Source organism: Colossoma macropomum, unplaced genomic scaffold, assembly GCF_904425465.1.
Source record: "Colossoma macropomum unplaced genomic scaffold, Colossoma_macropomum, whole genome shotgun sequence".
Classification (NCBI taxonomy): Eukaryota; Metazoa; Chordata; class Actinopteri; order Characiformes; family Serrasalmidae; genus Colossoma; species Colossoma macropomum.
The window spans coordinates 16181073-16206463 of record NW_023494784.1 but is presented as its reverse complement, the minus strand read 5'-3'; the positions used below and the strand labels follow the sequence as shown (position 1 = coordinate 16206463).

Sequence of the window (25391 nt, the reverse complement as noted above, 5' to 3'; positions counted from 1 at the left end):
GAGAAAGAAAGCAAGACAGAGCAGGAGACACAGGAACAGACTCTATAAAAAAGAAAATTAGAGGACGACAGTCCTGTTTTTCTTGCAGTTTCTCAAGTCAGTCTGTAGCGAATGATTTCTCCAGAGCATAGCTGGTGTTCACTGTGTATAGAAAATAGATCTGAAATAGACATCGCCGTTATAGGGCTCAAAGGAAAAAAAAGAGACGTCATCAAACGGTGCACCTGCGGCTGCTCTTCCAGCTTTTCACTTTTCACGGATTGTCACAGTCACAGGAAAGGAGGATGGGTGTTATTGTGTTTGGGGCAGGAGGGAGAAAGGCATTCCGTATCAGATAGGGCATTCCATGGTGCGGGTTGAGCTGCTTCGTCCAGTCGGATCCTCCTCAGCGCTACTCTTGGCCACAGCTTCCGCGATCGATCTGCCAAGTGAAGGGAGAGAGTCAGAGGAGAGGAGGAGAGGAGGAGAGGAAAAGGAGAGGGGCTCGTCTGGACCGGATCCACAGACGGGACAGGGAGAGTCTGGCTCTCTCTCTGGGGGCAGGGGGGTCTGACGTGGTCGCTCCGCGGCTGGGCTATGTGCTGGGCTTGCTAGCGGGCTTGCTGACCGGTTTGCCTCCATTCATCACGGCTGGCTCGCTTGTGCTTTTACTCGGAGGCACGGCGGCCTTGGGCACCGTCTCCCCAACGTCGTGCAACGATGGCTCTCGGTACATCGCAACTGCAAGGGTAGAACAGAGGAGAGAAGAAAGAGGACATTAGGGACACATTGTCACCCTGACGTTCATTTGTTTTTTATGTAAGCTGAGTCTGAAGACCTATTCAAACTGAGTGCAATAACTTCCACCATTTGTCAGCAGAAAGTCTCACCTCTGTGAACGCTCAGAAAGTGCGCTGTTAGCTTTGGCTAAGATGTATATTTTGTTAGCTTTCTAAGCTTCTCAGGAGTAAGAGGATATTAAGAGAACAAATCACTAGTCCTTTCAAAAGTATGCTGGATTAAATTGATTTATTAATCCAAAGCATGACTCCTGTTTGCAGTCCCTCCTTTTTTTGAGAACACGCTCTTTGGGAAGGAGGGCCAATTCCACAGCAGTAGCTAAATGAATCCAAGCAATATTACACTGCCTGGAATTCAAGGCTAGACAAGACCTGTGATCTGCGAATCGGTAATGTCTGTAGTTTTTACAAGCCTGATAAGTAATAATTCCAGACTGAATGATCTTCTGTAACATACTGTAATAGCAGTCCCTGTTGAAATCAACCACAAAGTAACGTATTAACAAAACCTGAGTTGTTCTGTGTTGTCATTGTTATTAAGAGTTGCACGTTTCAATACATAATTGAAGGAAACACCACAAATACTTTATCACAGACAAATTAAATAATCAAATCTCTTTGGTAAAATCAATCCAGCTTGAACAGTGCTTAGGTGAACCTAATAATCACAAGACTACCCAAATTGCTGCACAGCCCAGGTGAAATAATGAGCTGTAAATAGCGTAACGGCTGCCATCTCCACATCCAAACTTGAAACTTCTGCTTGGCTGAGAAGATAGCGTTCATTAGGCCAGCTCTGACAGAGCCTGTGTGAGTTTGTCAAAGTTCAGACAGGCTGTCAGAGAGGCTGCGGCTTATGCTAAGTTTCTGTAAAGGGGGCCCGTTCTTCAGGGACACATTTGGCTGCTTATATAACCGAAACTCAGCTTCACCATGCACCAAAACCCCCTGTTCTTAGCTGAGCTGTTGCAGAGCTCCACTCTCTCTGTTATTGCAGGCCCCACTGAAGGCCTTTCTGCATTTGTGGCTGTATAATGAACACAAATCAGCGAGGGAGAAAGAGGCCTGTGAGGCGAGCTGTGATAAAGTGCGGACATTTCTCACATGCAGACAGGACTGTCCTCACAAACCATGGCTGTAAATTATAAAAGCCACCCATCATTACAAATTACACATAAAACAGGACATAAAGATTTGCGTGGCAGCCCGAGCTTGAGGAATGATGGGCATGACAGGGCATCCATATCGATGCTTAAACAGAGTGGATCTGGGCTTACAGCACAACACTTAATGATGTTTTTTTTCTTGTACTTGCAGACAAAATGCTATTGTGTAATGTACAGAGATCAGCCATATCATTAAAACCACCTCATTGTTTCTCACTGTCCATTTTATCAGCTCCTCTTACCACCTACCAGGTGCACTTTGTAGTTCTACAATTCCAAGTGTACCAACAAAATTGGTGTGTCTAACAGAGTGGACAGTGAGTGGACAGTGTTTAAAAGCTCCAGCAGCACTGCCGTGTCTGATCCATTCATACCAGCACAACACACACTAACACACCACCACGACCTCAGTGTTACTGCAGTGCTGAGAATGATAAATAATACCTGCTCTGAGGTGGTCCTGAGGGGTTCCTGACCACTGAAGAACAGGGTAAAAGGGGACTAACAAAGTATGCAGAGAAACAGATGGACTACAGTCTGTAACTGTAGCATATGGTAAGTGGAGCCGATAAAATGCACAATGAATGTAGAAACAAGGAGGTGGTTTTAACGTTATGGTTGATCAGTGTTTGAGTGTACCTCCTGGTGAAATTGTGCTTAGTTGATTTTTCTCGTTGAAACATAGGTAAGGATGAGATTTGCCTTACAGTAGTTTTCCTAATTAAATCAGTCCTTCATAGGCCTGTCACGAATAAGAAATTTTAGCTAGTGAGTAATTGCCATAGTAATAACTGTAAAGAACAATTTGTTTGTTTTTTTTTGTTCAATGTATACAGTCATTAACGTAAAATGTATATATATATATATAATCGCTGTCCAAAAATCCAAGCCTTTGCACAAAATGGCAACTTTACAGAAGGCAAAAATACTCTTAACTTTTATTGTAAGTTAATGTAAAGTAACTTTATTCTTCAAGGGCAGCTGATGTGCTCAAATGATGCCAAAAAGTTCAACAAGAAATAAAAATTAAGATACTTGTTTTTTTGGACAGCAATGATATTCATCATTATCATGCAAACTGCCAGCTAATCACTGCTGGTAAATTTTATCTGCTGCTGGTAATCAATTTATCATAATAACCCAAAAACCCTTCTATAAAACTGCAGATGAAACAACACCTGAGACAAATCCAAACTACCTGAGCTTTGCCTCATCTGCTGAAAACATCTCCACTGTTTAAAGCACATTAAGTAAAAGTATCGCCTCCTCTGAGCTAATGCGCCTCATTATGATTCCGCAGTGTATGAGTGAACTGGAAGCAAGTCCTCCCCTGAGTTCAGCAGAGGACCCAGAGCAGCCATTACCTTCTAATGGCTTGGGCAGGAAGTGAGCAGCTGGTTTGGTTTTCTTCACACGGTTGCCCTTCATGGCCTGGCCCTCTTTATTGAGGCCCAGAAACCAGGCTCTCCCTGACTCCTGCTGTCTGTACAACATGGACGAGTAGATCACGTAGTAGTTCTCAAATACTGACTCTTTGAACTTGCATTCTGCCGTAAAGAGTTCCTGAAAGGGGGTAAAAGAGAGAGAGAACAGTGGTCATTAAGATTTGCAGCTGAGGTAAAAGAAGACTCCACCATTTTTAATTGATTCATAACATGCTTCACATTGGCATCAATCAAACATGTGTTTTGAGTTGTTTCTGTACTTTATAGGGAAAAAAGTCAAACTTTTATAGCTGTGTGATGTCGATTAGAGCTTTAATCATGCCAGACATTTTGGTCCAACTGAAAGTAGCCAGAGAACTTTCTGTCCAAGTCCAGAGGCAGCAAATTTTCAAAACATAGTGATGATGACAACTGATCATCGATCAACGATCATTAAAAAAAAAAATTAAAAAATGTAAGTAGTCAAAATAGTCAAAAACAGTAAGGAGAAAGGATAAATTAGAGAAAAAAACAAAGCAGGGATGAATGCAGAACTTCCGAGAATTCCACTTAGTTTTAAAAACAGTTTAGTCACTGAAATGTAAAAAGTCATTCAGAGTAGATTGAAGTGAAATGGCTCACTGTAGAGAAACTTACCAACTCTGATTTCTTTACAGTGGTGATGATAGGAATGAGGGGTTGCAATGTCTACACCGCAAATATAGTTATTTTATTTACTATCATTTTATTTACCATTTACAACATGACCAGTGAACCAACATGTCATCTGAGTTTTTATATGTAACGCTGTTAACTGTGAAACAGTGGTAAATTTGAAAATACATGTTTTGCCCTACCACACCCTGCATGTTCCTCTCCACCATAAATGCTTTTTAAAAATATATTTTAGACCAAATTCTTCTCTCAAAACTATTGTAATACAGTGTCTCAGGCATTAGGCATCGTATTCGTAATCATTTTGTTTGATAACAATAATAAAGATTTTAGAGGCATTAAACTCTTCAGATGTCTGGTTCCTATCACCACCTCTATGAACAATTCTGACTCAGGAACAGACCATTTCACATCAAACCACTCTGAATGATTTGTCAGCATCTTTATAATTTAGATATACAAAGACTTTGTGGAATTACCCTTTAAATGTGGGAGATGGGCTAAAAGAAACCCATATGTGAAATATGAGCCTCACCCAAATATGTCAAATATATCAGAAATTATGTCCTGTCTGAAACTGATCAAACCCAGAAATGAATAGTCAGGTCTCTTCAGGTTCTGACAAATATTTCAGTTCTAACACAGCTGTGGCAGACAGAGGATAGGTTCAAAGACGACTTTATAGACATAGGTATGATTTATTGCAGGGCAGTGTTCATAAGGCTACCTGACACACAAACCCTTCATGACTACACACATAGACCTAAACACTTATTCCAGTAGACGTCTTTTGTTGTAAAGGTTGCATTTGCCAACTTTGATGTTAAGTTAATATCTGTCAGAATTTTTTCTGATATTAGGTTGCATCATGATGCTTACAAAACGCAGATAATGTCACATCATCTGCATTATTGCACTGTGATATGCGTTACGCTACAAAGTCAGTTGTTATGGTGTCATTTTATGCATGTCAGAAAAAATGGCCTCTTGATATAGATGTTATGTCAACTTGACACTACAGTTGACAAAAGCAGCCTTTATGACAGACACCTATTGGAATATGCCTTTATAAAAGTTAATGTAGGTTTATGTCAGATGTCATGATTGATGTAAGGTTTGCGTTTTGTGAATGCTGCCCTACAGTAAAGTCTTTCTGATATGATCTTCATATGAGGGTATGTAGGCTTTCTGAGGAGTCCTAGGTTTTGCAGATGGGTCACAAACTGAAAAGCTGTTTGATTGCAGCTACAGAGAGTCTGACTACACGCAAAACTCAGGCCCTGACTGTCCTGTCCCTTGAAGGACGAATGCTGTGCCGTCAGGCTAATGCAGAAGCAGACACTCGCACTCAGTCTAATGATGTCTGATTTCAGCAGGTGACATAACCGGGTCTTCAAAGATAATGTGATATCCACTCACGCCAAACTCATTTCTCCTCCTTCACCTTGACTCGCAGTGCTGAGTGGAGTTTACACAGCATAAGTAGATTTAGTGGTCAAAATACGCAGATCCAATTGTACCTCTCTGGTCCACATGCATACAAGGGCATTCTCAACTTTTCTATTCAGAAATGCACTTTTGCATTTGGGTCATCTTTTCAGTGCAAGATTAAAAAATCACTTCAAACTTCCTTCAGTGGTATAAAGTACAATGTCAAAGGTTTACCTTATCAAACCTAACAGCATGCCAGTGATATGTTCAGAGACTAGGGATGCACTGATACCACCACAGAGTACCGATACAGATACTAACTCTATCTGCTCATTGTTTAAAAGAAGCACAGTGCTGTTTATCATAGGATGCAGTGTGATTTCTGAGCAAGTGAGTGCACAAATTCAGAACACAATTCAAATAAATGCTTATAAAAACAATAAAAGATGATTATTTACATTTGCGAAATAGAAAACCTACAAATTTTCATCTTTGTTACACTGTGTTCTTTACATTTCAGAGAAAATGAGACAAGATAATCACGTTATTACAGAGAAGAGTAGATTAAAATGCAGAAATAGCTTGTCTAGGAATAAGAAGTTAATATGGGACCCTGCGATCATGCTGATCTTTAAGACCAAGAGGAGCTCATTCTCTCACTGTATCTGCCAGCTGTACCTTCCTATTAGAGATGTTCTTGTTTTAATGAAAGTCGGCAGCTCTGAGAACTAGTCTTATCCTTTCAGCAGGGGCTCAGCACCTGTTCAAATCATGACTCAGTCTCAGACATCTTATGTCCTTAAGAATTCACACCAATCTAACAAAATCCCAAATGCTATCTTTGAAAAAGTGAATGACACTACATTTAATTCTCTCTGAACATGTAAAGGTGTGAACATGGAAGTCTATCAAACAGATGCGGCAGGTAAGAGGCTCTTTCATTATCCTTTTGATTTTTTACAGATTATTTCATCATAATATTCTCTTACCTACTAGTACCAGTCATCACTTAAATGTGCTCTTGTGGACATTTCTAGCTACGATAATAAACTTCTAGCTTGGATAATAAAGTGTTCACGATGGTAAAACAACAGGCTTCTAAAGTTGCAACATCATTCTGTAGTCGACATCATGCTCATATTAAAAAGTCTAGGTGTAAGCTGGTTTTCTTTATGAGATAAATAAATGGCATTTTTGAAAATTGCTATTGCAAAAAGGTTCAAAAGCTGATCCACTTTGCCGTATGGACATTTTTACATGATTGTCGCTGGATCCTCTGAATTATGAGGTCATTAAGGAGTCAAAATATAAACATTGCTACATGCAAGCTAACACTGCTGCACACACAACCTCAAGAAAACACCCCACACAAACCAGCAGGCCTTGTCAAATGTGCTTGTGAAGTTGCTGTGGCAGTAGTAGCCTACAGTTTGAACAGCTGGTGTTGGTATATTATAGTGTTGAAGTTTAATAGTAGACTAAGGTCTTCTCAATGTGCAGCAGTGTTAGTTTGCTAGTAATATGTATGACTTATTCATCTGACTGCTAAACAACTTTGTTTACCACATGGCATGACAGTGGCGATTATGAGTTCCTAGTGACCCAACGTTCCTAAAATGGTCATAACGTTGGCTACAATATGACGCACAACCTCAGTGGTCTTTGTATTAAAGCCCTAAAGAGCCATAGATTGCATGTCTTATTTTTACTGTTTTTCCTTAATGAGTTATTTTCAATTATTTCTTGAGATCTTGAGTTATTTATATCATCATAACACAATGTTGTGAATGTTGTTTTCTTACATTTTCAAGATATTAATGCCAATATCACGATATAACAAATGCTATCTCAATAAACCAATGTCCATTATGTCATGATAATAGATAATAGATAATAGAAAACAGCATTCATAGTGTCGTAATAATGGCATACATATCAAAAGATCTCCAAAAAACAAATGAAAATAACAAAAATCGTAAGGATTCCTAAGTGATACAACTTGCCTGTGCCATCATGTCAAAGCTCAGAAAAGAAACAGTGATATGTATCGTGTATTGTGAAAGTATTATAACAGTATGTATTTTTGCCATATCATTCACTCCTACACTCAAGTAGCCTTATTTAAATGCTCAAGTAAAAGTACCTTTGATTTACATTTCTGCTGAACAATAAAGCTGTGTTCATTTAGACTGTTTAGACCTCCAGTCTTCTCTTGTTTTATTACCTATTAGTTACTGCACTGTGTCTGTCAACATACTAATCCTAAGTCCTTACATAAGGAAGTGCGATGCCGATGTCATCATTCTCTCGTGATAGCTGCTCTCTAATGACAGCTAACAAAGTCATTCATTCTGAGCGCTGGATCATCTCTCTTTCTTTGTTGTCGTCTGTGAATGCTGTGTGTCCTGTGTATTGCATTACCCTGCAATTTATTGGATTGATTAAAGTTTGTTGGCTCCCTCTGTCAATTCAATAACTCTGCCACTTCATAAATCCAGGAAGCACTACGCTGTGCTTGTTGCCAGCACTGAAACAAGCGGCTGCTTACTTACACATGCTATTAAAACCCAGTGTTATATAATATGAGGCAATAACAGACCTCTTAGATTAAACACCAGATCCATCATGATGTGACAAGCAACAAATGCTGTAAAGCAAATCCAAACTGTGCTGAAGTAATCTGCTGTGAGCGAGGTAGATATAAAATCACTAATGCTGTATCACTGCAGTTAAAACAGCACTGATATCTCATTTGCAAAGTCTTTAACTGGTCAGTAAAACACAGAGATGGACGCCTTCTTACGTTTTTTAGATGAAAGAAAGGGCCCATATTATAGAAAACTGAGTTTTAGTATGGTAACACTGCTAAATTTTCAAAATGCACTTCACTACCCAGTCTGCGCAGTCACGATATAGAAATTAAAGGCAGCCTATTTTCAATTCATTGTTTTTGTGATGTCACAAAAACCAACATATTGACCTATATCCACCTGTTCCACCTATAGCAGTCTATTCTTTGGGACAGCCATCTCCCGACAGAAAGCACCTTATAAATGATGATTTTTTTTTTATTTAGCTTATTACTATCCCAATTAATGCTTTGGGTTTAAACAGATCATAGCATAATCCTGAATAGGTCTGAATACTTACCATAAGTTTAATTTTTAAATAAAAAAATATTTTAAAAATGTTGTCCCACGTTTTCATGTCACTACTGAAATACAAAAAGTTTTAGTCCATAGTCTAATTTCAGCCACACCCCTGCATTTTTAGAGCAGGAAGTGAGACTGCATCCATGTCCCGCATGGCCACATGGTGAGCAGTTAGATCCCACTGTTTTGAAGTAATTGTGTCTCAAAGTCTGAGAATCAGTGCGTAACCTTACGAAATGTCACTACCGAAACACACATTCTCTTTTTTGTGTGTTTTAATGAAAAACATTATGATGTTATTTATGTACAGCTGTTCAAAGCTATGTTTACTAGTCATGTACTGACTAGTATTTTTGAGTTCTGTTCAAAATTAGTTAAAATTGTCACTCCCGAAAGTCACTACTGAAACATTTCAGTAGTGTTATTATTGTATAGTTTGTGACAAAATGGAAAGTTAGACCATTTGTTTTAATTAAATAAACATTACTAAGGTATGGGGTCTCTTAAAGCAAAAGCATTTTAGTCTAAAGTCCAAGTCAGTTAATAGTCCAAAATGTGTTTTCAGCTCTGATGCTGAACCAATTCAGCAGAATAATCCTCTAAAGGTTAAAAAGAAGTTGATGGAGAAACGGTTGTATGAAAATTATTTATGACTGTTTAAGGACATAAACCTATTCAAATATCATAAGTGGACATCAGGGAAAAATATAAAATACAAGACAAATGTAGGATATGAGTCATTTAAGGCCTTCCCAACACAACACAACCCTTCACTGCAAAGCACTGTCTTAACAAGCAAGCCTCTTACTCAGTAAATTCCATTCCTTTTTTATCTTTGTTTCAAGCGCAGACAGTCCCACAGTGCTCTCCGTTATTATCGCTTGTTAAATTGTTCACTGTCAACTTCAGACAACCTGTAGCTATTGGGTTAGAGGAGGAGGAAGAGACAGGAACTAAGTGGCACATTGGGGAGATGTGATGGCTGACTAAATGGGATGAAATTGCATTATGTAAGGGAGTTGAACTCGGATGTGTTTTGGAGGGCTCTCCAGTCCCCTTGATTAAACACTAAAGGAAGGCTTCATTGACTGCATGCTAACTGTGAGCTTCAGGCTAGACAGTAAAGCAAAAGCCTTTGTTCATCCTGCAGCAGGATGTAGTGCCTGTAGATCATCGTCAGCTTCCTGTCAAAACCCCCTCAGCTTGTAGCCCTCCAACACGTGCTGTCAGCTCTCCTCATTAAGCTGAAGCTTTACTACATACAAATATTTTTTGTTAAAAATAAAGGAGTGGCATTTTTGAATAAACAGAAGAAAAAAACGCTAAATCGTTTATTGTGCTGTCACCCTTTAAAGTTTAATGATTAATAACATTGGGTTGGATCTTGTGGGAGTTTTTGGCCTACATCTTTATGGATTCACTTGGGCTCAAAAGAAGGTCTGGAAGTTCTGGTTATAAAAGTGTTCTTCCACGAGTTGCTTGCATTTACAAATGTGCATTAGAGTGCTCCCTAACAGAGAAAAAGTACATGGAAACAGTACTTACGTAAAAGTATGTGTGTCTAAATCTTATACAATTAAAAGTAAAAGTGAATTGTTACTGAGATTCACTACCATCTTAGCACTGACCCTATCATGGGGAGTTTTATCCCCAGTGACGCCACAGAGAGCACAACTGATCTCGCTCTTTAATAATGCTAGCCAACACAATCATCTGTTAGCTCACATAACACAATTAGCAGTTAGAGTTCTCCTCTAAGTGCGCTGAGCTGTCCAAACACCTTGAAAAGCTGTGGTGGTGTTTCACAACCCTCCTGGCTTGGTAGCATCATGTGATGGGGTAGAAGTAACTAGCAGAAGGACCTGGCCACAACTAAACTGGGCTGAATAATTGGGTAAAAAAAAAACCTGAAAAAATATTTAATAGTAAAATAACATTTAAAAGTAAAGTGTGGAGCCAAAAATGTACTGTAAATAGAAACTGTGAAATTAAAAAATATCTACATTCAAAAATATCCAGATAACCTTTCTAATCTGTGAATTCTGCTACTTTAAAGGCTGTTACTGGATGCGTAAGTTAGCAGAGTGCTGCTACAGAACACTGACAGGGAAAGCCCAAACACGCCAGGTTCAAGTTCATTTTTATACTATACTCATATAAACTGAATGAAATAAAGTGTTCAGCAAGACTTATCACGCGTGGCGTCCGTTTACTATCTCTCCTATTGTTATGCTGAGAAGATATGAAAGATGAATTAGGACAGTTATGGGCAGATTTTTACATTGTTTAGAAAACAATTATTTTCCACCACTTACTCAGTGCTGCCTTCATGTTATGTGATGAATGTATGTTGAAGCTTTTATTCACGCACATGGTTTCAGCAAGGGAATCCACTGGGTTCAAGTAAGCAGACCCAGAGCAAGCTCGCAGATTTAGTTGACCATATTTTCAGTCCAGACATAATGGCTTCTACTGTAGCATCGAAATCAATTCACCTTGGATTTAGTCTGGGAGAATCTGTATGGATACTATCACCTGGACCCTGGAAGTCCAGTAACCAAAACTATATAGAGTTATACTGCTCTTTTAAATAACATGACTAAACTATGATTACATTTTACTCACAAAAAGCACGTCTCAAATGGAATAAATGCCATGCCAGACAGTTTGCACGTCAGTTCTCTGCATCACAGCTCACTGCCTTTGTTCTAAGGCTGTTACTGCTTAAGACAATTGCCTAAATGACACTGAAGGCAGATGCAGGCAACAGTTTTGCCTCCATGGCTGCCTGCATCACATCAATGAGGTAATTAATTAAGGATTCGGCTCGTCAGGTGAGGCATATTGCTGGATGGCTGGTTATAGTAATTAGTTAGATAGTTTTGGATAGAGCATGCTCAACACTGTTTCCAAATCACTGCAATGGCACCAGATTTTCTGCTAGACACAGAGCCAGCAATTAAAAGTAATTACAGTGTTTTACATTGCAGATATTCAGCTGAACAACGTGAGAGACATTTTTAATGCTGGAACTCTGCACATGGCTTTCAATACATTTTTCTGATAAACACATTGAGAGTAGTGGCATTTATATGCTCTCCATTTCAAAGTTTCTTTGATTTTTTTTATCAAATTTTCTTTTTGGTTGCAGATTATTGTAATGTAAAGACTACATGGAAGATGTTGAGCAACTCACCCGGAAATTTCTTGTCAAAGCATCTTTGGTGGCGTGCAAAAGTAATTTTGACAGAACAAAAATGCTCAGTGCCTGCAAATAAGGCGGTACGGTTCACAACCGCAGTAAATGGAAGAACAAAAAACATCCATCAGAACTGAAAATAACAGCCAGAGCTGACAGAGAGTTGCCCAATCGAGACATCTATGCTAACAAAAAGAGCATATAATTCAGTCATACCTCTTGATGCCAATATTCCTTTTTTAAAAGCTCAAAATCTTAATGGATGCTGTATTCGATTAGATCTTCTGAAAGATAATGGCTGAGAAAAATAGCACGCTATTCATCCTATTTCACTGAAGTGAAAGAGTCTCAGACAGACAGCTAGACTACACTGAGTGCTGACCCCACAGAGGAATGTGAGTCCAAGTCGAGTCTTGAGTCCGAGTTGACCCTGCTGAAAAAAAAATCTTACATTTACATTGTAAATGGTGTCTAAATTACAGACACCATTGCAAGTTTCAGCTGGTTTCTGGTAGTGTAAACTACTACCTAATGGTATTCTTTGTTTTCCTGGTGGGTTGATATGACAGAGTAAATGATTCTCATGGTGTAACAGGTGTTCTGGGTCTGATTCCAGATGAATGTGAGGAAATGCAGTGTTTTGAGGAAAGACGCAAAACAATTTGGAGCTGCTGCTAGTCTGTAGTTTGTATAGTAGTCTGGTGGCTAGCTGGCATAACAGCTCACTGAGCTGAAAGTTCAGTAAGTTTTAAAGAAGTATGATCCAAGTAGTAGAACTTCAGCTATTAACAAACGCACATCATTTGATGATGTATTGAACGGTTAGCGGTGCTAATTTACTCTGTTTTTTCCCCCTTTAGTCACAGTCACACTGGACATTTGCAGTTTGCGACGCCTTGCGCAATGGCTGATCCGGAAAATCCTCCATGTTGGTGCAGTTAGCAAGCTAGCTAACTTGCTAACCATAAACATCAGTGACACAAAAGTGAACATAATTACATCAGATAATTGTACATTTGTGGGAGAATGCTGAGTCGTTAAGAGGAGTCTAGCCACTTCCTGTTTCCCATTATATCAAAAATATGACTGCAAAATACTAGAGGACGCCTGTAAGCAACTCCTCAGTGAATGAGAGTAAAATGGGGTAAGATGGCTAAAAACAAAAACTAAACTTGTTTCTAGCCATTGATGTGGAAACTTCCTTCACATTTTGGAAAGTAGAGGATGTATTCCATTAAAAAATCAAACAAAATTTTCAGTTTTTTTTTTTTTTACCACAAACAGACTTTGGGTACCAGGATGTTAGCATTGTGCTAGTGCTACTCATTGACTCATTGATGTCATAAACATACATAAGGCACTATTAGTCCTATAACTGAAAAGTGCTGAACAATATAACAATAGTGTTCAAATACTTAAAGCTGTCCTATATTCAGAATACTGGTCCATTTTTTATGTAAAAATGATTAAGCAATTACAAACTATGATTTTAAACAGAAGCTCCATAGGAGCCCATTCATTTGACAAACCCGGAAGACTATTGAGTGGCAGTTCTCCCCACTACACATTCTCTGGTAGCGCTTTAGCTACCCGATTTGCGCCCTGTTCGATTTGCACCGGGCATGTGCATCACTGTCATGCATGTTATGACACTGCCTGATCTGAACCCTGTATGTGTTTATGACTATGTAATAACGCATTAGCTTGGCATGTTTAATGCTGAAACCACTATATAAGCAGTCTTATTCACTTTCCTAGTTTAATACTACATAATAATACACTTCTTTCTATGATTGAAAACATTCAGGTTAGAGTGCATGGTCACAAGGGGGCTACAGACAAAAACATGGTTGCGTGTGGCTGAATCTCAAATGGCTCCTTACTCCCTATATAGTGCACTACACAGGTCATTAAAATCATGGCTTCTACATCCAAATAGTGCACTTTATGTTAAAAGAATGTTGTGTAGAATATAAATGGCTTTTATTTAGACATGTAATGCACTGTTTGTGTAGGAGCTTTTATATAATGATCTATGTAGTGCTACATAGGGAGCAGAAAGCCATGTGAGATTGAGCCTGTATTCTGCCCAGCTTTGTTCATGCTATTGTTATTTTAGCGCCCATACAGGCTAAGAATGCAACGTAAAGCAAAACCACTCAGGTTGATTATCACACCTTAAAGCTCTGTGTATGGGTGACAGTGGTGCGCATGCACAGTGCAAATCAGGCAGGGTGCGCAGACAGACGATGTGACTTTGCGTGTCAGTTCACCAAAATATAACTGATATATAACTGATGCAAAATCAGCCAGTTGCTAAATTTATTCGCTCTGTGACGCAAAGTTGTGGTGAAATCAATTGAAATGAATGTAATTTCACACATGAAAATTAGCTGACAAACACAAGTGCGACCAGGCCTTTAACTGCAAATCTCACAAGTCTCAAGTCGAGTTCCTGTCGAGTCATGAGTCAGTCAACATGTGACTCAAGTTCGAGTCTCCATCTCTGCGTGAAGGCTTTCGCTTCCCTGTGCGAAGGGTGCGATGTGTACACCTCCTACACTTCACACCGCTGAGTGTGTGAGCGACTGCCAGAGGTGGCAACGGTGCAGGGAGCGGTTGGTCAAAACCAGCAGTTTGTTGGAAGCTTCTGCTTCATTTTTGCATCCTTGCCGACAAATTAGATGGGTGACGCGCATCAAGCCTGTCTTGGCTTTGATCTCCGCCTTAGAAATTTTATTAGGTAGAAGCTTCTGACTGCCTTCCACTGATGCTCTTCCCCTGACAGCCCTTCATTTCCACAGTCTCCTATTAAAACAGCACCTACCTTTCCACTGGGTTACCATGGTAACACTTGAGTGGTCCTGGAAGGCAATTAATTTGTTTTTTTCACTCTTTGCAGAAGAGAGACATGAATTGTTCACGCATTCAAACGCATAGGTGGGACCTATTGTCTGTATTTCCAGTGTCTTTGTAGGAGGCAATCGCTTGAGCGCTCCTTGCAAGCATGTGGCAAGACAATTACAGCAGTATTTAAGCAGCTACGAGATGGCACTGCCATAAATATAGGACCTCTGTCACTGCTCCAAGGCTGGCAAGGCGCAACCACAAGCAGCTCCTTATTTGCAAAGCTTCTCACCCACTAAGTATTCTACAGCGATGCGCCGTTGTGTTCCAATAAAGTCAGCCTGGGTGCACTGAACAAAGATGGCAGCTAGATGTGTGTGGACAGGAGGGAGAAAATCAAATCGTTTCGGGGAGACAGAGCAGTTCATTTCCTCTCAGCCCCATCCCGCTGCCCTCCTATATCAGGGTTTCGCTCCAAAGATTCGCTCCACTTTGAATGTGTGGCCATAATTGACCTTGGCCAGCGCCAGAGAGGGGCAGCCTGCTTTAGACACACATAATCGGTCCATCCTGCTGAGACAGGAGGAGAAAAACAGTCAGAGAGAAATAGACAGAGAAACGGGGGGGTGAAAAAAAGCAAAGGAAAGAGAGAAGAAGTGAGGGGGGTGAGGAGAGAGGGAGAAGGGGAGAGAGAGAAAGAAAGAGAGAAAGAGAAATGAATGAGAAGGGGGAGAGAGAGAAAAGGATGAAAGAGAGAAAGAAACGGAGAGAAACAGAGAGAGAAACAGAGAGGGAGAGAGGGATCAGAAGAAGACTTAGAGACAGACAGAAAGAGAGTGAGAGAGAGAAAGAAAGAGAGAGAGGAGGGGAGAAAGCATAAGAAAGAGAGAGAGAGAAAGGGTGAAATTGAGGAACGGATGAGAAAAGAATCAGAGAGAGGGAGAGAAGGGGAGAAAGAGGAAGAAAGAGACAGAGGGAGAAACAAAGGGATGAGGAACTGAGAGAGAGGGAGGGAGAGAAGACAAGAAATAGAGCAAGTGATGAGGAGAGTGAATAAGAGAGAGAAAAAGATAAATCGAGGAAGGGATGAGGACAGAGAGAAAAAGGGAAATAGAATAAAGGATGAGAAGAGGGGGAATGAGAAAGTGACAAAGAGAAATAGAGGCAGGAACGAAGGAAGAAAGTTGGAAACAGGAAGGGATGAGGAGAGAAAGACAGACAGCAGGGGAGAAGGAGAGGGTGAGCCTGAGGGAAGAGAAAGGGATGAGAAAGAAAGTGAGAGACAAAGAGAGAAAGGAGAGAAAGCAAAATTGAGAAAGGGACAAGTGGAAAGAGAAAGAAAGAGGGAGACAGATAAAGAGAGACAGAGTGAAAAAGGAAACAAGGAGAGACTGAAAAAAGAGGGAGAAAAAGAAACAGGAAAGACAAGGAGAGCAAGAGAGAGAAAGGTACAAAGAGAAAGAGAGAAAAAAAGAGAGAGAGAGACAGAATGGCACAAGAAAGAGGTAGAGAGATAAAAGAGCGACAGAGAGAAAAGGGAAACTAGAAAAGAGAGACTGAAAGAGAGAGAAAAAAAGAAACAGGAAAGACAAGATAGAGAGTAAGAGAGAGAAAGATACAAGGAGAAAGAAAGACAGAGATAAAGAGAGAGGGAGAGACAGTGAGAGATAGTGAGAGAGAGAGAGAGAGAAAAGAAGACAAAGAAAACGCAAAAGGGACAAGGTGAAAGAGAGAAATAGAGAACAGAACGAGAAAAGAAAGAGAAGCAGACAGTAAGAGATAATGAAAGAGAGATGGAGAGGAGAAGAGAAGAGCTGACAGAAAGAAAGCTGAGGGTAAGCACAGTTGAAAAATGGAGCTGTACAGCAGTGAGAGGTAACGACACATGACTAAGAGTGCAGGACTAACAGAGAGATGGAGAGCTGGAGAAGAAAAACAAATGAAGGAAAACACAGAAGCGAGAGGGAGAGAAGGAGGGAGCGGCAGACCCAACAGGGTTTTAACCAACACGTGTGCCTTTGTTTGCAGACGGGGGCTGAAACTAGGTGAGAGGTGTGTGTGTGTTGTGTTGTTTCTCCAGTCAGGCATTAGCATGCAGAGCGCTGCTTTCCGAGCACCGAGAAACCGACCAAATTATTTATTAATGCCGTCGGCATAAAGCCTATTAATCCATGGAAAAAGGTCAACCTTTAGAATGCGCATCGCAGACCTGTGCTCATCCACAAACATGAAGACACATCAACACGAGTGCAGTTAACATGACCTACGCTGAAATTCTTCTGATAGACAGCCAAAGCACAAAACAAAGAGCAGAGTTAAGCTGGCAAATCCGACAGCATATAAATATGGAAAGCTTCTACATGCTAAGGTAATCGTTCTGAATAGTAAGTCGTGTACTATATCAGAACTAATGGACAGGAAGAGGTTTGCTGCAGTCTGACTGTACTGACTGGTTAGTAATACTGGCCTTCATTCAAGACCAAAACCAATAAAGCCAATAACAACACCAAGCACTAACAATTACTGGACAGTCTAATATTCTGACGAATGTCTGACGTGAACAAAACGGCCAGAAAATGGCTCAAATGTGAGTCAACAGTGTCTTCCTCACAACAATACAGACTGAACTGGTACATCTGAACACAAAGCATCATCAAGGCTAAAATACCAAAAACGTAAAAAATGCTTCCAAGTCTAACCTTTATTATGAGTATAAGAAAAAAAATCAGTAACACAGCTTGCTACATATGTTGGGAAATCGAGGATCAAGTCCCTTTGAGAAGCACCCTAGTAGTCCTTTTTTCTGTTTATGAGAGAGAGAGACAGAGAGAGAAAGAAAAGAGAGAGAGAGAGATCTCGAGCGTATGGAACTGAAAATAAATATCGGTACTTGTTTCAGCGTGACTCACCGCAGTAAAACAACAATCAAGTGACTGAGTTTTACCCTAGAGCAGCTAGCTCTAGCTAACTTTTAGAAGTAGAGAGTTCTTCTGATCTACAGAAGCCTTAAGCTACAGCACAATTAATTCACAGCTGTAAAGAGTAAAATCTGCAGTATTTTCTGTACAGCTTTATTATCCCAGTGGTTCACTGAATTCTGGAAACTGTAACAGCTGCGTCCTTAACTTAATAAGGTGAATTCTGACTGTAAACAGGATAGAAATACTGACCTTCATCACAAACTATATTAGACAGATATTTAGTGTTTTAAACCAAATTTTCCAGTTTTAGATTCGTAACCATCAGTTTTACACATTTATACATCCCTTTTTGTAATGAACGTCCCCAGGAGGCCGAGAACCCTTGTGTGCTGTGATGTTATGTTATACATGGTGACAGATGAATCTGACTGGATTTTTGCTTTCCCCAACAGCAGCGATGATACAGAAGCAAGTTCAAGACATGAATCTTTCAAAATCTCTGTTTAGCAGTGCACTTTATTAGTCAGTTTAGCCAGTTTACTGAGTAGACAATCAAGCTCGTAACTTAGTGGTCAAAGTTTCAGATCTATGGAAAGTGAAATAACTTTACTAGGTGAACATAAATCTCATTCAGGATCAACTGAGTGAGTTTTTTTTAATATTTTATACTAAATTCTTGAAGATGACTGTAAACACGAATAGCTGTCCTGTAATCTCTGTCTCTCAGCTCTGTAGTGGGTAAACAGGCAACTGAGGTCAGAGACGTTACAATAGAGGAGACAGGTCAATGTGAATGGGAAAGCTCATAATGCTCAACATGGCCTCTGTTTACAGAGAAAATCTCGCTCTTCAATAAAATGAGCCAACAGGCTTGCTAGGGAAGTCGCAATCAAGAAAGCTCCCCCTTGCTGTGGAGATATGCGCATGTGCAGAAGCCAGAACTGAGCTGAAAAAACACATTTTTGTGCATGTTTTGAGCCAAATGGTATTATTTCTGCTGTTTTTCTTTCACTCATAATTTAAAACGTGTTTTTGAAACATTAATGTGGCTTTGAGCTTGGGGTTTATATTCTAATGAACCAGTCAAGTAGATATGGTGTCTTGAAATAAGGAGGTGTTGAGTCAGGTTTTGCAGGAGTTTTTGGATGTAATACATCTTTACGTATTAACATCACACGTGCACGGCTTAAAAAAGAAGGTCTCACTCGATGTTTAGGTCTCAAGGGTAAAATGAATGCTATACTGATAATAAAGCAATAAGCCACCAGAGGCCGTGCGTTACTGCGATTTTATTACGGGGAACATGTCTAAGACATGCCTAAGAACACCCTTCCCATGATAAAATCACAGTAATGCACGGCCTCTTGTGGTTTATTGCTTTTATAAAACAGCAGCCAACATGATATATGATAAAATACAATTTTTTTCAGAAAATAATGTAAGTTATTTTTAATAATAATCTACAAAAACAAGTATTCTGCCAAGAAATGTAGTTCCTTTAGAGTATAGCATTATTGTCAAGCAACCATGGACAGCTGAATGAGGCGAACGTTCAGACGCAAATCGCTGTATACTGCGGTCATTTCATGATTTTTTTTTACTTTTTGTTATATAACAATGAACATGATAACACAGCGCTGTTTAATGCAAAAACTTACGCTTGTAAGTACTTTTTGGTCACCAAATTACCACTGCGAGTCTTATTTAGCACCAATCCAGCGGTGCCCCTCTTCTTGTGCTGGGGATGAATCTCAAATGGCTCCCTGCTCCCTACATAGTGCACTACGCAGGAATTTAAATACTGGATCCTGCAGCACAACAGAGGAAAAAATAGCTAAAAATTAGTCATTTGGGATTCAGCCACACCTATACTCAATAAATGATGCACTATTTGGCTGTAGAGGCTAGAATTTCTAAACTTCCATAGCACACTATTTAGGGAGTATGGAGCCATTTGGGATTCAGCCTGGGTTTGATGCTACTTCTGACTGAAACACGGACATCTGAAGTGTGTAATACATTCAAGTGACATTTATTAGACTTTTATACTGCCATTTTACAGTTAATCATACCGTAAGTACTTTAATTCAAGCCTGTGATATTAATGTTGGAGTTGTTTAGACTGTTAGCTATCTTTTAGCCTGTTAGCTAACTGACCAGCCTGGTTCTAGTTAAGAACATAGATTGCCAGCCCCTCAGTTTAAACAAAAAATGGGTTCTTACTTCATCAGTATACTTGGTGGTCCATGTGAGCAGCATGAGAGTCAAAGATTATTCCATTAACAGCACAAGGGTTTTTTTCGTGCTGTGGTGCAGTAATACAGAATTCAGTTGTTGTGAGGCGGGCATAAGTGTCTTACAGAAGTGTCCTCAGAAGACACGTCATTTAAGTTTTGACTGAATTCTCTTTAAATACTATTTCAACACACTTACAATCACCAGATTCATCCATTAGAGGAAAGATGTCCTTTGCATGTAATTACATATTTCCACCAGAGAGGTCTCCAAATCCCCAAAACCTACATAGAGTAGTTTTAAATCTAAAATATTAATATAAAATGTACAACTAAATTGGTAGATATTACTGATTATCAGAATTTTTAGCTAGTTATCAGCCACAAAGTTTTGATTTAACCTTAACAACACAAAAGCCCACAAACATTCTCACAAACGCCGAAAAGACAAAGCATATCTCAGCTGTCTGTGATCTTTCAGGTTGGAAGTGGAAGATGGATATTATGAAATGCTAGCCTGAGGGTTATATAATTGAATCAGCTCTGCAGAAAGAATTGCAGGTTAAATGAATCACTGACTTGTTAAGACTTGGGGCACGTTAAATCTGTCTAACCCGACCTGCGGGGAGCGCTTCACTTCTCGCATTCGAGGCACTTAACTCGTAAAATATTTGAGCTCCATTTCAAACAAGGCAGAAGGGGGTGAGAAGCTTCACTGCTAAAACAGGCCAGAATTAAATGTAGGGCCATTTTTCCACATCAGGAAATATAGAGGTTAATGTTTGCCCTAACACAAGATAACGTTCAGTCAAGCAAGAAAGTGCAAACCTCACTATCAGTCTCCATCATTCAGCTGCCTCCATTTCACACTCAGACCGAGTTGTTTAAGAGACGGCCAACTAAGAGCACTTTAGCTTTCAAAGAGCAGGGCGAGCAGAACACTTCAAGCTCTCACTAAAGCTCTCCCTGAGGAATGTGACCCTTCAGCTACGTTTAGATGTGTTTTTTTTTCTTTTTTTAACACCAGTGCTGTGAAAAGGTTAAATCTCCAGACACATAAATGTTCTTTAAATGGCACTGGTCCATCTGTCCTGTCCATTCACACAGACAAAAAACATGCAATCCCACCTTCACTGCAGGCCTTGGATCAATGGGAAGAGAGAGTGAGAGCAGCGGTGAGGCGTACAGGGTTTACATCGCTGTCTAGCTTTTTCATTTTGGTATATCAATCCTGTTCAAAGAAACTTCCAAGCAACCAAAGAATGCTTTATTAGATAACAGTTTGTTCTCCCAATTATCATGAAATATTAGTTGTTTTTTTCTTCTCATTATTAATATTGTAAAACGTTAATAAATGTCAGAACTGTTTTTCCTATGATACTCAGCTATGTCAAATAGAGCAAACGCCTTTACTATTTACCAGCATATTAGACAGAAAGTAGACAGTGTAGAGTTACCAAAGTGTTTATCTTAAATAGCAACAGTTTAGAATGATTTTAATAATATAAAATCATTTTAATATAAAATGACTCTGTGCTTGTCCCATATAACTTCTTGTGTTTCAGTAATTATTATTATAATTATTCAGTAATTCAGTAATTATCAGATTCCTTGGGCTGCATGATGTGTATATAAAATGTAAAGTTCAATAAAGTTGTTGGATGTCACAATAGACCACTGTAGTTGTGCATCATTCTGTAGTCCACGTTATGCCCATACTCCGATTTTTAGCTCGATTATGGCCAGAATGAATGGGGGCTTAGAAGAATCACCTCTATCGCACCCTGTACTAAATAAAAATCAGAACCTGATACGTTTTGTCCTGTGTACATTTTTCTCCCAAATATCACTTTTCCTCTGAATTCCAAAGTCGTTAAAGAGCCTTAATACTAACATTGCTACATGCAAGCTAAAGCTACTGCGCGTCAATTTGATGTCACTAAGCTACACAAAAGTAAGGCGGGCCATGGTGAAGAGGGAAACCTGCTTCTTTCGTTCTGGCTTCTTTTCATCTGCCCTCAGTCTGTACATGGAAATACACTTCCACACTGGCAAAGTGTGCTGGTTTGTGCGTTTTTTTAAGGAGGCTGCCAGTCTAATGATGTCAATTCAGTGCTCAGTAGCATTAGTTTACATATAGCAATATTCATATTTCGACTATTTAACACCCTTGTGATTCAAAGGATCCAGTGATATTTGAGAGAAGAATGTTCACAGGACAAAAACGTATCAGCTTTGGAGCATTTTTGATTATCACAGGATGTGTCAGAGGCAATTTTCAAACACTCAATTCATTCTTTTTATAGAGAAATTCTTTTTAAAGTTCCTTACATGGGCATAAGAGCATTGCACCGACTATAGGATGACGACACAACTACAGTGGTCTATGACTAGGTGTGCGACAGGTACAGATTTTTTTCTGTGTAATTAAATGTAAATACCATTAAGTATAATAATTACAAAAACCTCATTCACTGTTGTGAATGTACAAAATAAAAATAATGAAAAACTACTGCTACTTACAACACAACTGCAAACACATTATATATGTATATATATATAAAATAGGCTTCAAAAACAGTAGCCCTAAGATTAAGTGACCCTTATTAGTGCCACAATGGGGAAATTTCACCTCCGCAGTCTAACCCATCCATGCAGTGAAACACCACATACACTCTAGTGAAGACACACACTAGGGGGCAGTGAGCACACATGCCCGGAGCGGTGGGCAGCCCTATCCGCAGCGCCATGGGGAGCAGTTGGTGGTTAGGTTCCCTAACCTCCGGCCCACGACTGCCTCCAGCCTGTACATGAACATAGCATAGTAAGATTTAGCCATTTTATTATTTTATAAAGAAGCAATTTATAGGCTGTAAATGCCCAATTTATTGAACTCGCATTAAGAATGACCAAACTATAGCACCAAAATGAAACAGTACTGTACTGAAACAGGTTGACCACAATGGAAGAGCTTCTGTTTTCTTTTTTGGAAAGTGGCTCTTGATTAAAACATCGAAAACAGAGTAAAACATCTAAAAATACCTTCTGGTATCTAATTGATAATATTGTATATAATATAGCAATAATGACTTTGTATAGCAATAGAAACAGTTATTTTAATAGTTAATTTATTGTTTCACAGGTCATTCATCCAGTGCTGATGTCTAGTCCTCTGCTTGTTACTAGAAGAGAGGAGGCTGAGGCAGCAGCTCTCAGCAGAAAGCGTGCTTAGAGCTCCACATTGAAAAGGCTCCCAGTAGATGAAGTGCTCATGGTCCAGCAGTGACCACCAAACAGCCACTGATCTTTAAATTGAGGCCAGCCTGGTGTTAAAAGACGGTGGCTCTGAGCAATCCAGCAGGCATTACTGAGCCACCAGGAGAGCTCCGGGTTTCCTAACAAGCTGACAAGCACCACTCTAGCAGGTCTGCAGGCCACAGCAATCACAGAGCACACAATGCCCCAGCCAGGGGCCTGAGAGAGACGGAGCACAGCACACAGCTCCTAAAGAGCCGCACGGGAATGAGACAGCTTTCTGAAGGATCTCTAGCTATGAGACTGAGTGAGGCTGAGTTATGGCAATGACCTTTAAAATATGCCAAATAACAGTGATCACCAGCATTAATGGAGTAAACAAAATACACTGGAGTTATCAAAAGTTCAAAGGTTTTCAGTAATCAAATGATTATTTGGTGTAGAAACGTGTGTATGATGATTCTAATGTGATCTTAGTGCTTACAGGCTTCAAATCATTTTTATAAAATGGATCCTTCTGGTCCTACACACAAAGCACAACACTACCTCTGCATTATTTTTCAACTGTTTGAAGCCATCAATGTTGAGTGGAAAAATACTGACTCTTCTTTCTGTAAAAGGTTCTCTGCAAATTTACACACAAAACTTCAACATTCATAGAAATCAAAGCGAAAGCATTTCCCATATTAAGTTACTTAAACTATTTGTTAATTGATTTGTTGTTAAGACCATTAAAAGTTTATGGTTTTGCCATTTTGGACTTGGCTTTTTTTTTTCCCGCCCACAGGCGCAGACAACCCGAAACAGTACTAAACACGTCCTACATAAGAACCCAGTTTTGTTTAAACTTATCTGTTCAAAACAGCAGCCGATCACACATATCACAAATCAGTATTGTCGTTGCATAAGAGAAAACCCGGTGAAGGTTTCTGCATTGTGACTTTGTGACTTTGGAATTCAGAGGATCCAGTGATATTCAGTACACAAAATGAAAAAAGTCAATGAAATGACTGCAATATACAATTACGGGTGACTTAAAAGTTCTCGTCTTTGGCAACAACAGCCCACTCTAAACAAAATTGGTGGAAGTTCTTCTTTGGTGCAATGATTTTAAACAGGTAAAAAAAAATCTAATAAAACATCATATTTACATCAAGCTCATTGATTGGTCTGCTAAAATGGTAGGTAGTTCATTTTAAGTGTAAGTCAATGTCAAACATTTATCTTTTCGATCATGTGGTCAAAAACAGGGTCTTTCAAAAGAAAAGCTTTGACCAACTGAGAAAACCAAGTGCAAACTGAAACACAGAAAATGTAGCAGTGAGTAGCTGGCACTGGTCTTCACATTGTTTGGACCGAAAATGAGCAATTAGCGCTCTGTGTTGTATGTTCAGAGGTCTTTTCAATGAAGCTTTTAAGCCAAACAATTTACTTTGAGACTAAACAGTGAGTATTCATCTAAAAAAGTGAGTATTCATCTAAATCTGTCAAACTGAATTGAATCAAACGGAATTGAATCAAACTTTTGGCTTGATATTCGGGTGCCAAAAAACACCAGTGATCTCAGGTAGCTAGAAAACTTGGATCGGGTTGGATCTTCCAATCTGCAAAAGATTAGCAACCCCTGGTTTTGTGCAATTATTACAATATTAAATAAATGTATTTTTTAACATTTGTGTTTTATCATACTGTATGTTGTTGACGTTTCATTAAAGTGATAAGCTACTTGAGTCCATGCTTTACTGTAATTTTATCGTGGTCCAACTTTATAAGTAGTTTTATTATTTTATCCACTTTGCATTATATCTTACAATACCTCTCACATAATTTGACATAATCACTATATGTACGCTTGTGGCTTGTTGCTTTAGTAAGATGCTGTAAAAAATTAAGACATTTTCACTGTTTTCAAAATGAACAGAGCAGATGATTCAATAATGACTGAGAAAGCATTAAGAATGAAGCTATAATGTAATTAACAACTGAGCCCCAATGTGACATTTTTTGCAAAAATCATATAAGCATGGTATGTAAGCATTTAAAATAAAGAGGTCACTAAAATGTAAATAAAGCATAGTTTGGCTGTTAACTGTAAAAGTTTGTACAAAATAAAAAACTAAACAAAATAATTAATGATCAAAAAAAAAACCAAAAACAAAGAACGATGGAATGTTTTTGTTGGACGGGCTCAATTAAGTAATGCTTTATATTTGAAAATAAAAAGTTCTGATCAAATCGAGGCAGATACCTTGATATGATATTATGATTTTTTTTTATCAAACTGCTGCAAAACGGAAGCAGAAACAAA

General features: G+C 39.2%; 1 protein-coding gene across 1 annotated transcript in view; it reads right to left on the bottom strand.

Annotated features, from left to right (window-relative positions):
- The window catches only part of fgf14 (fibroblast growth factor 14), an 87382-nt gene continuing 61991 nt past the window's right edge, over positions 1–25391 (bottom strand). The window contains exons 4-5 of the mRNA XM_036578912.1: positions 3310–3508; positions 1–720 (exon numbers count right to left, since the gene is read on the bottom strand). Of these exons, the coding sequence (XP_036434805.1) occupies positions 575–720; positions 3310–3508 (345 nt within the window). The 3' untranslated portion in view covers positions 1–574. The remainder of the gene's footprint in view (positions 721–3309; positions 3509–25391) is intronic.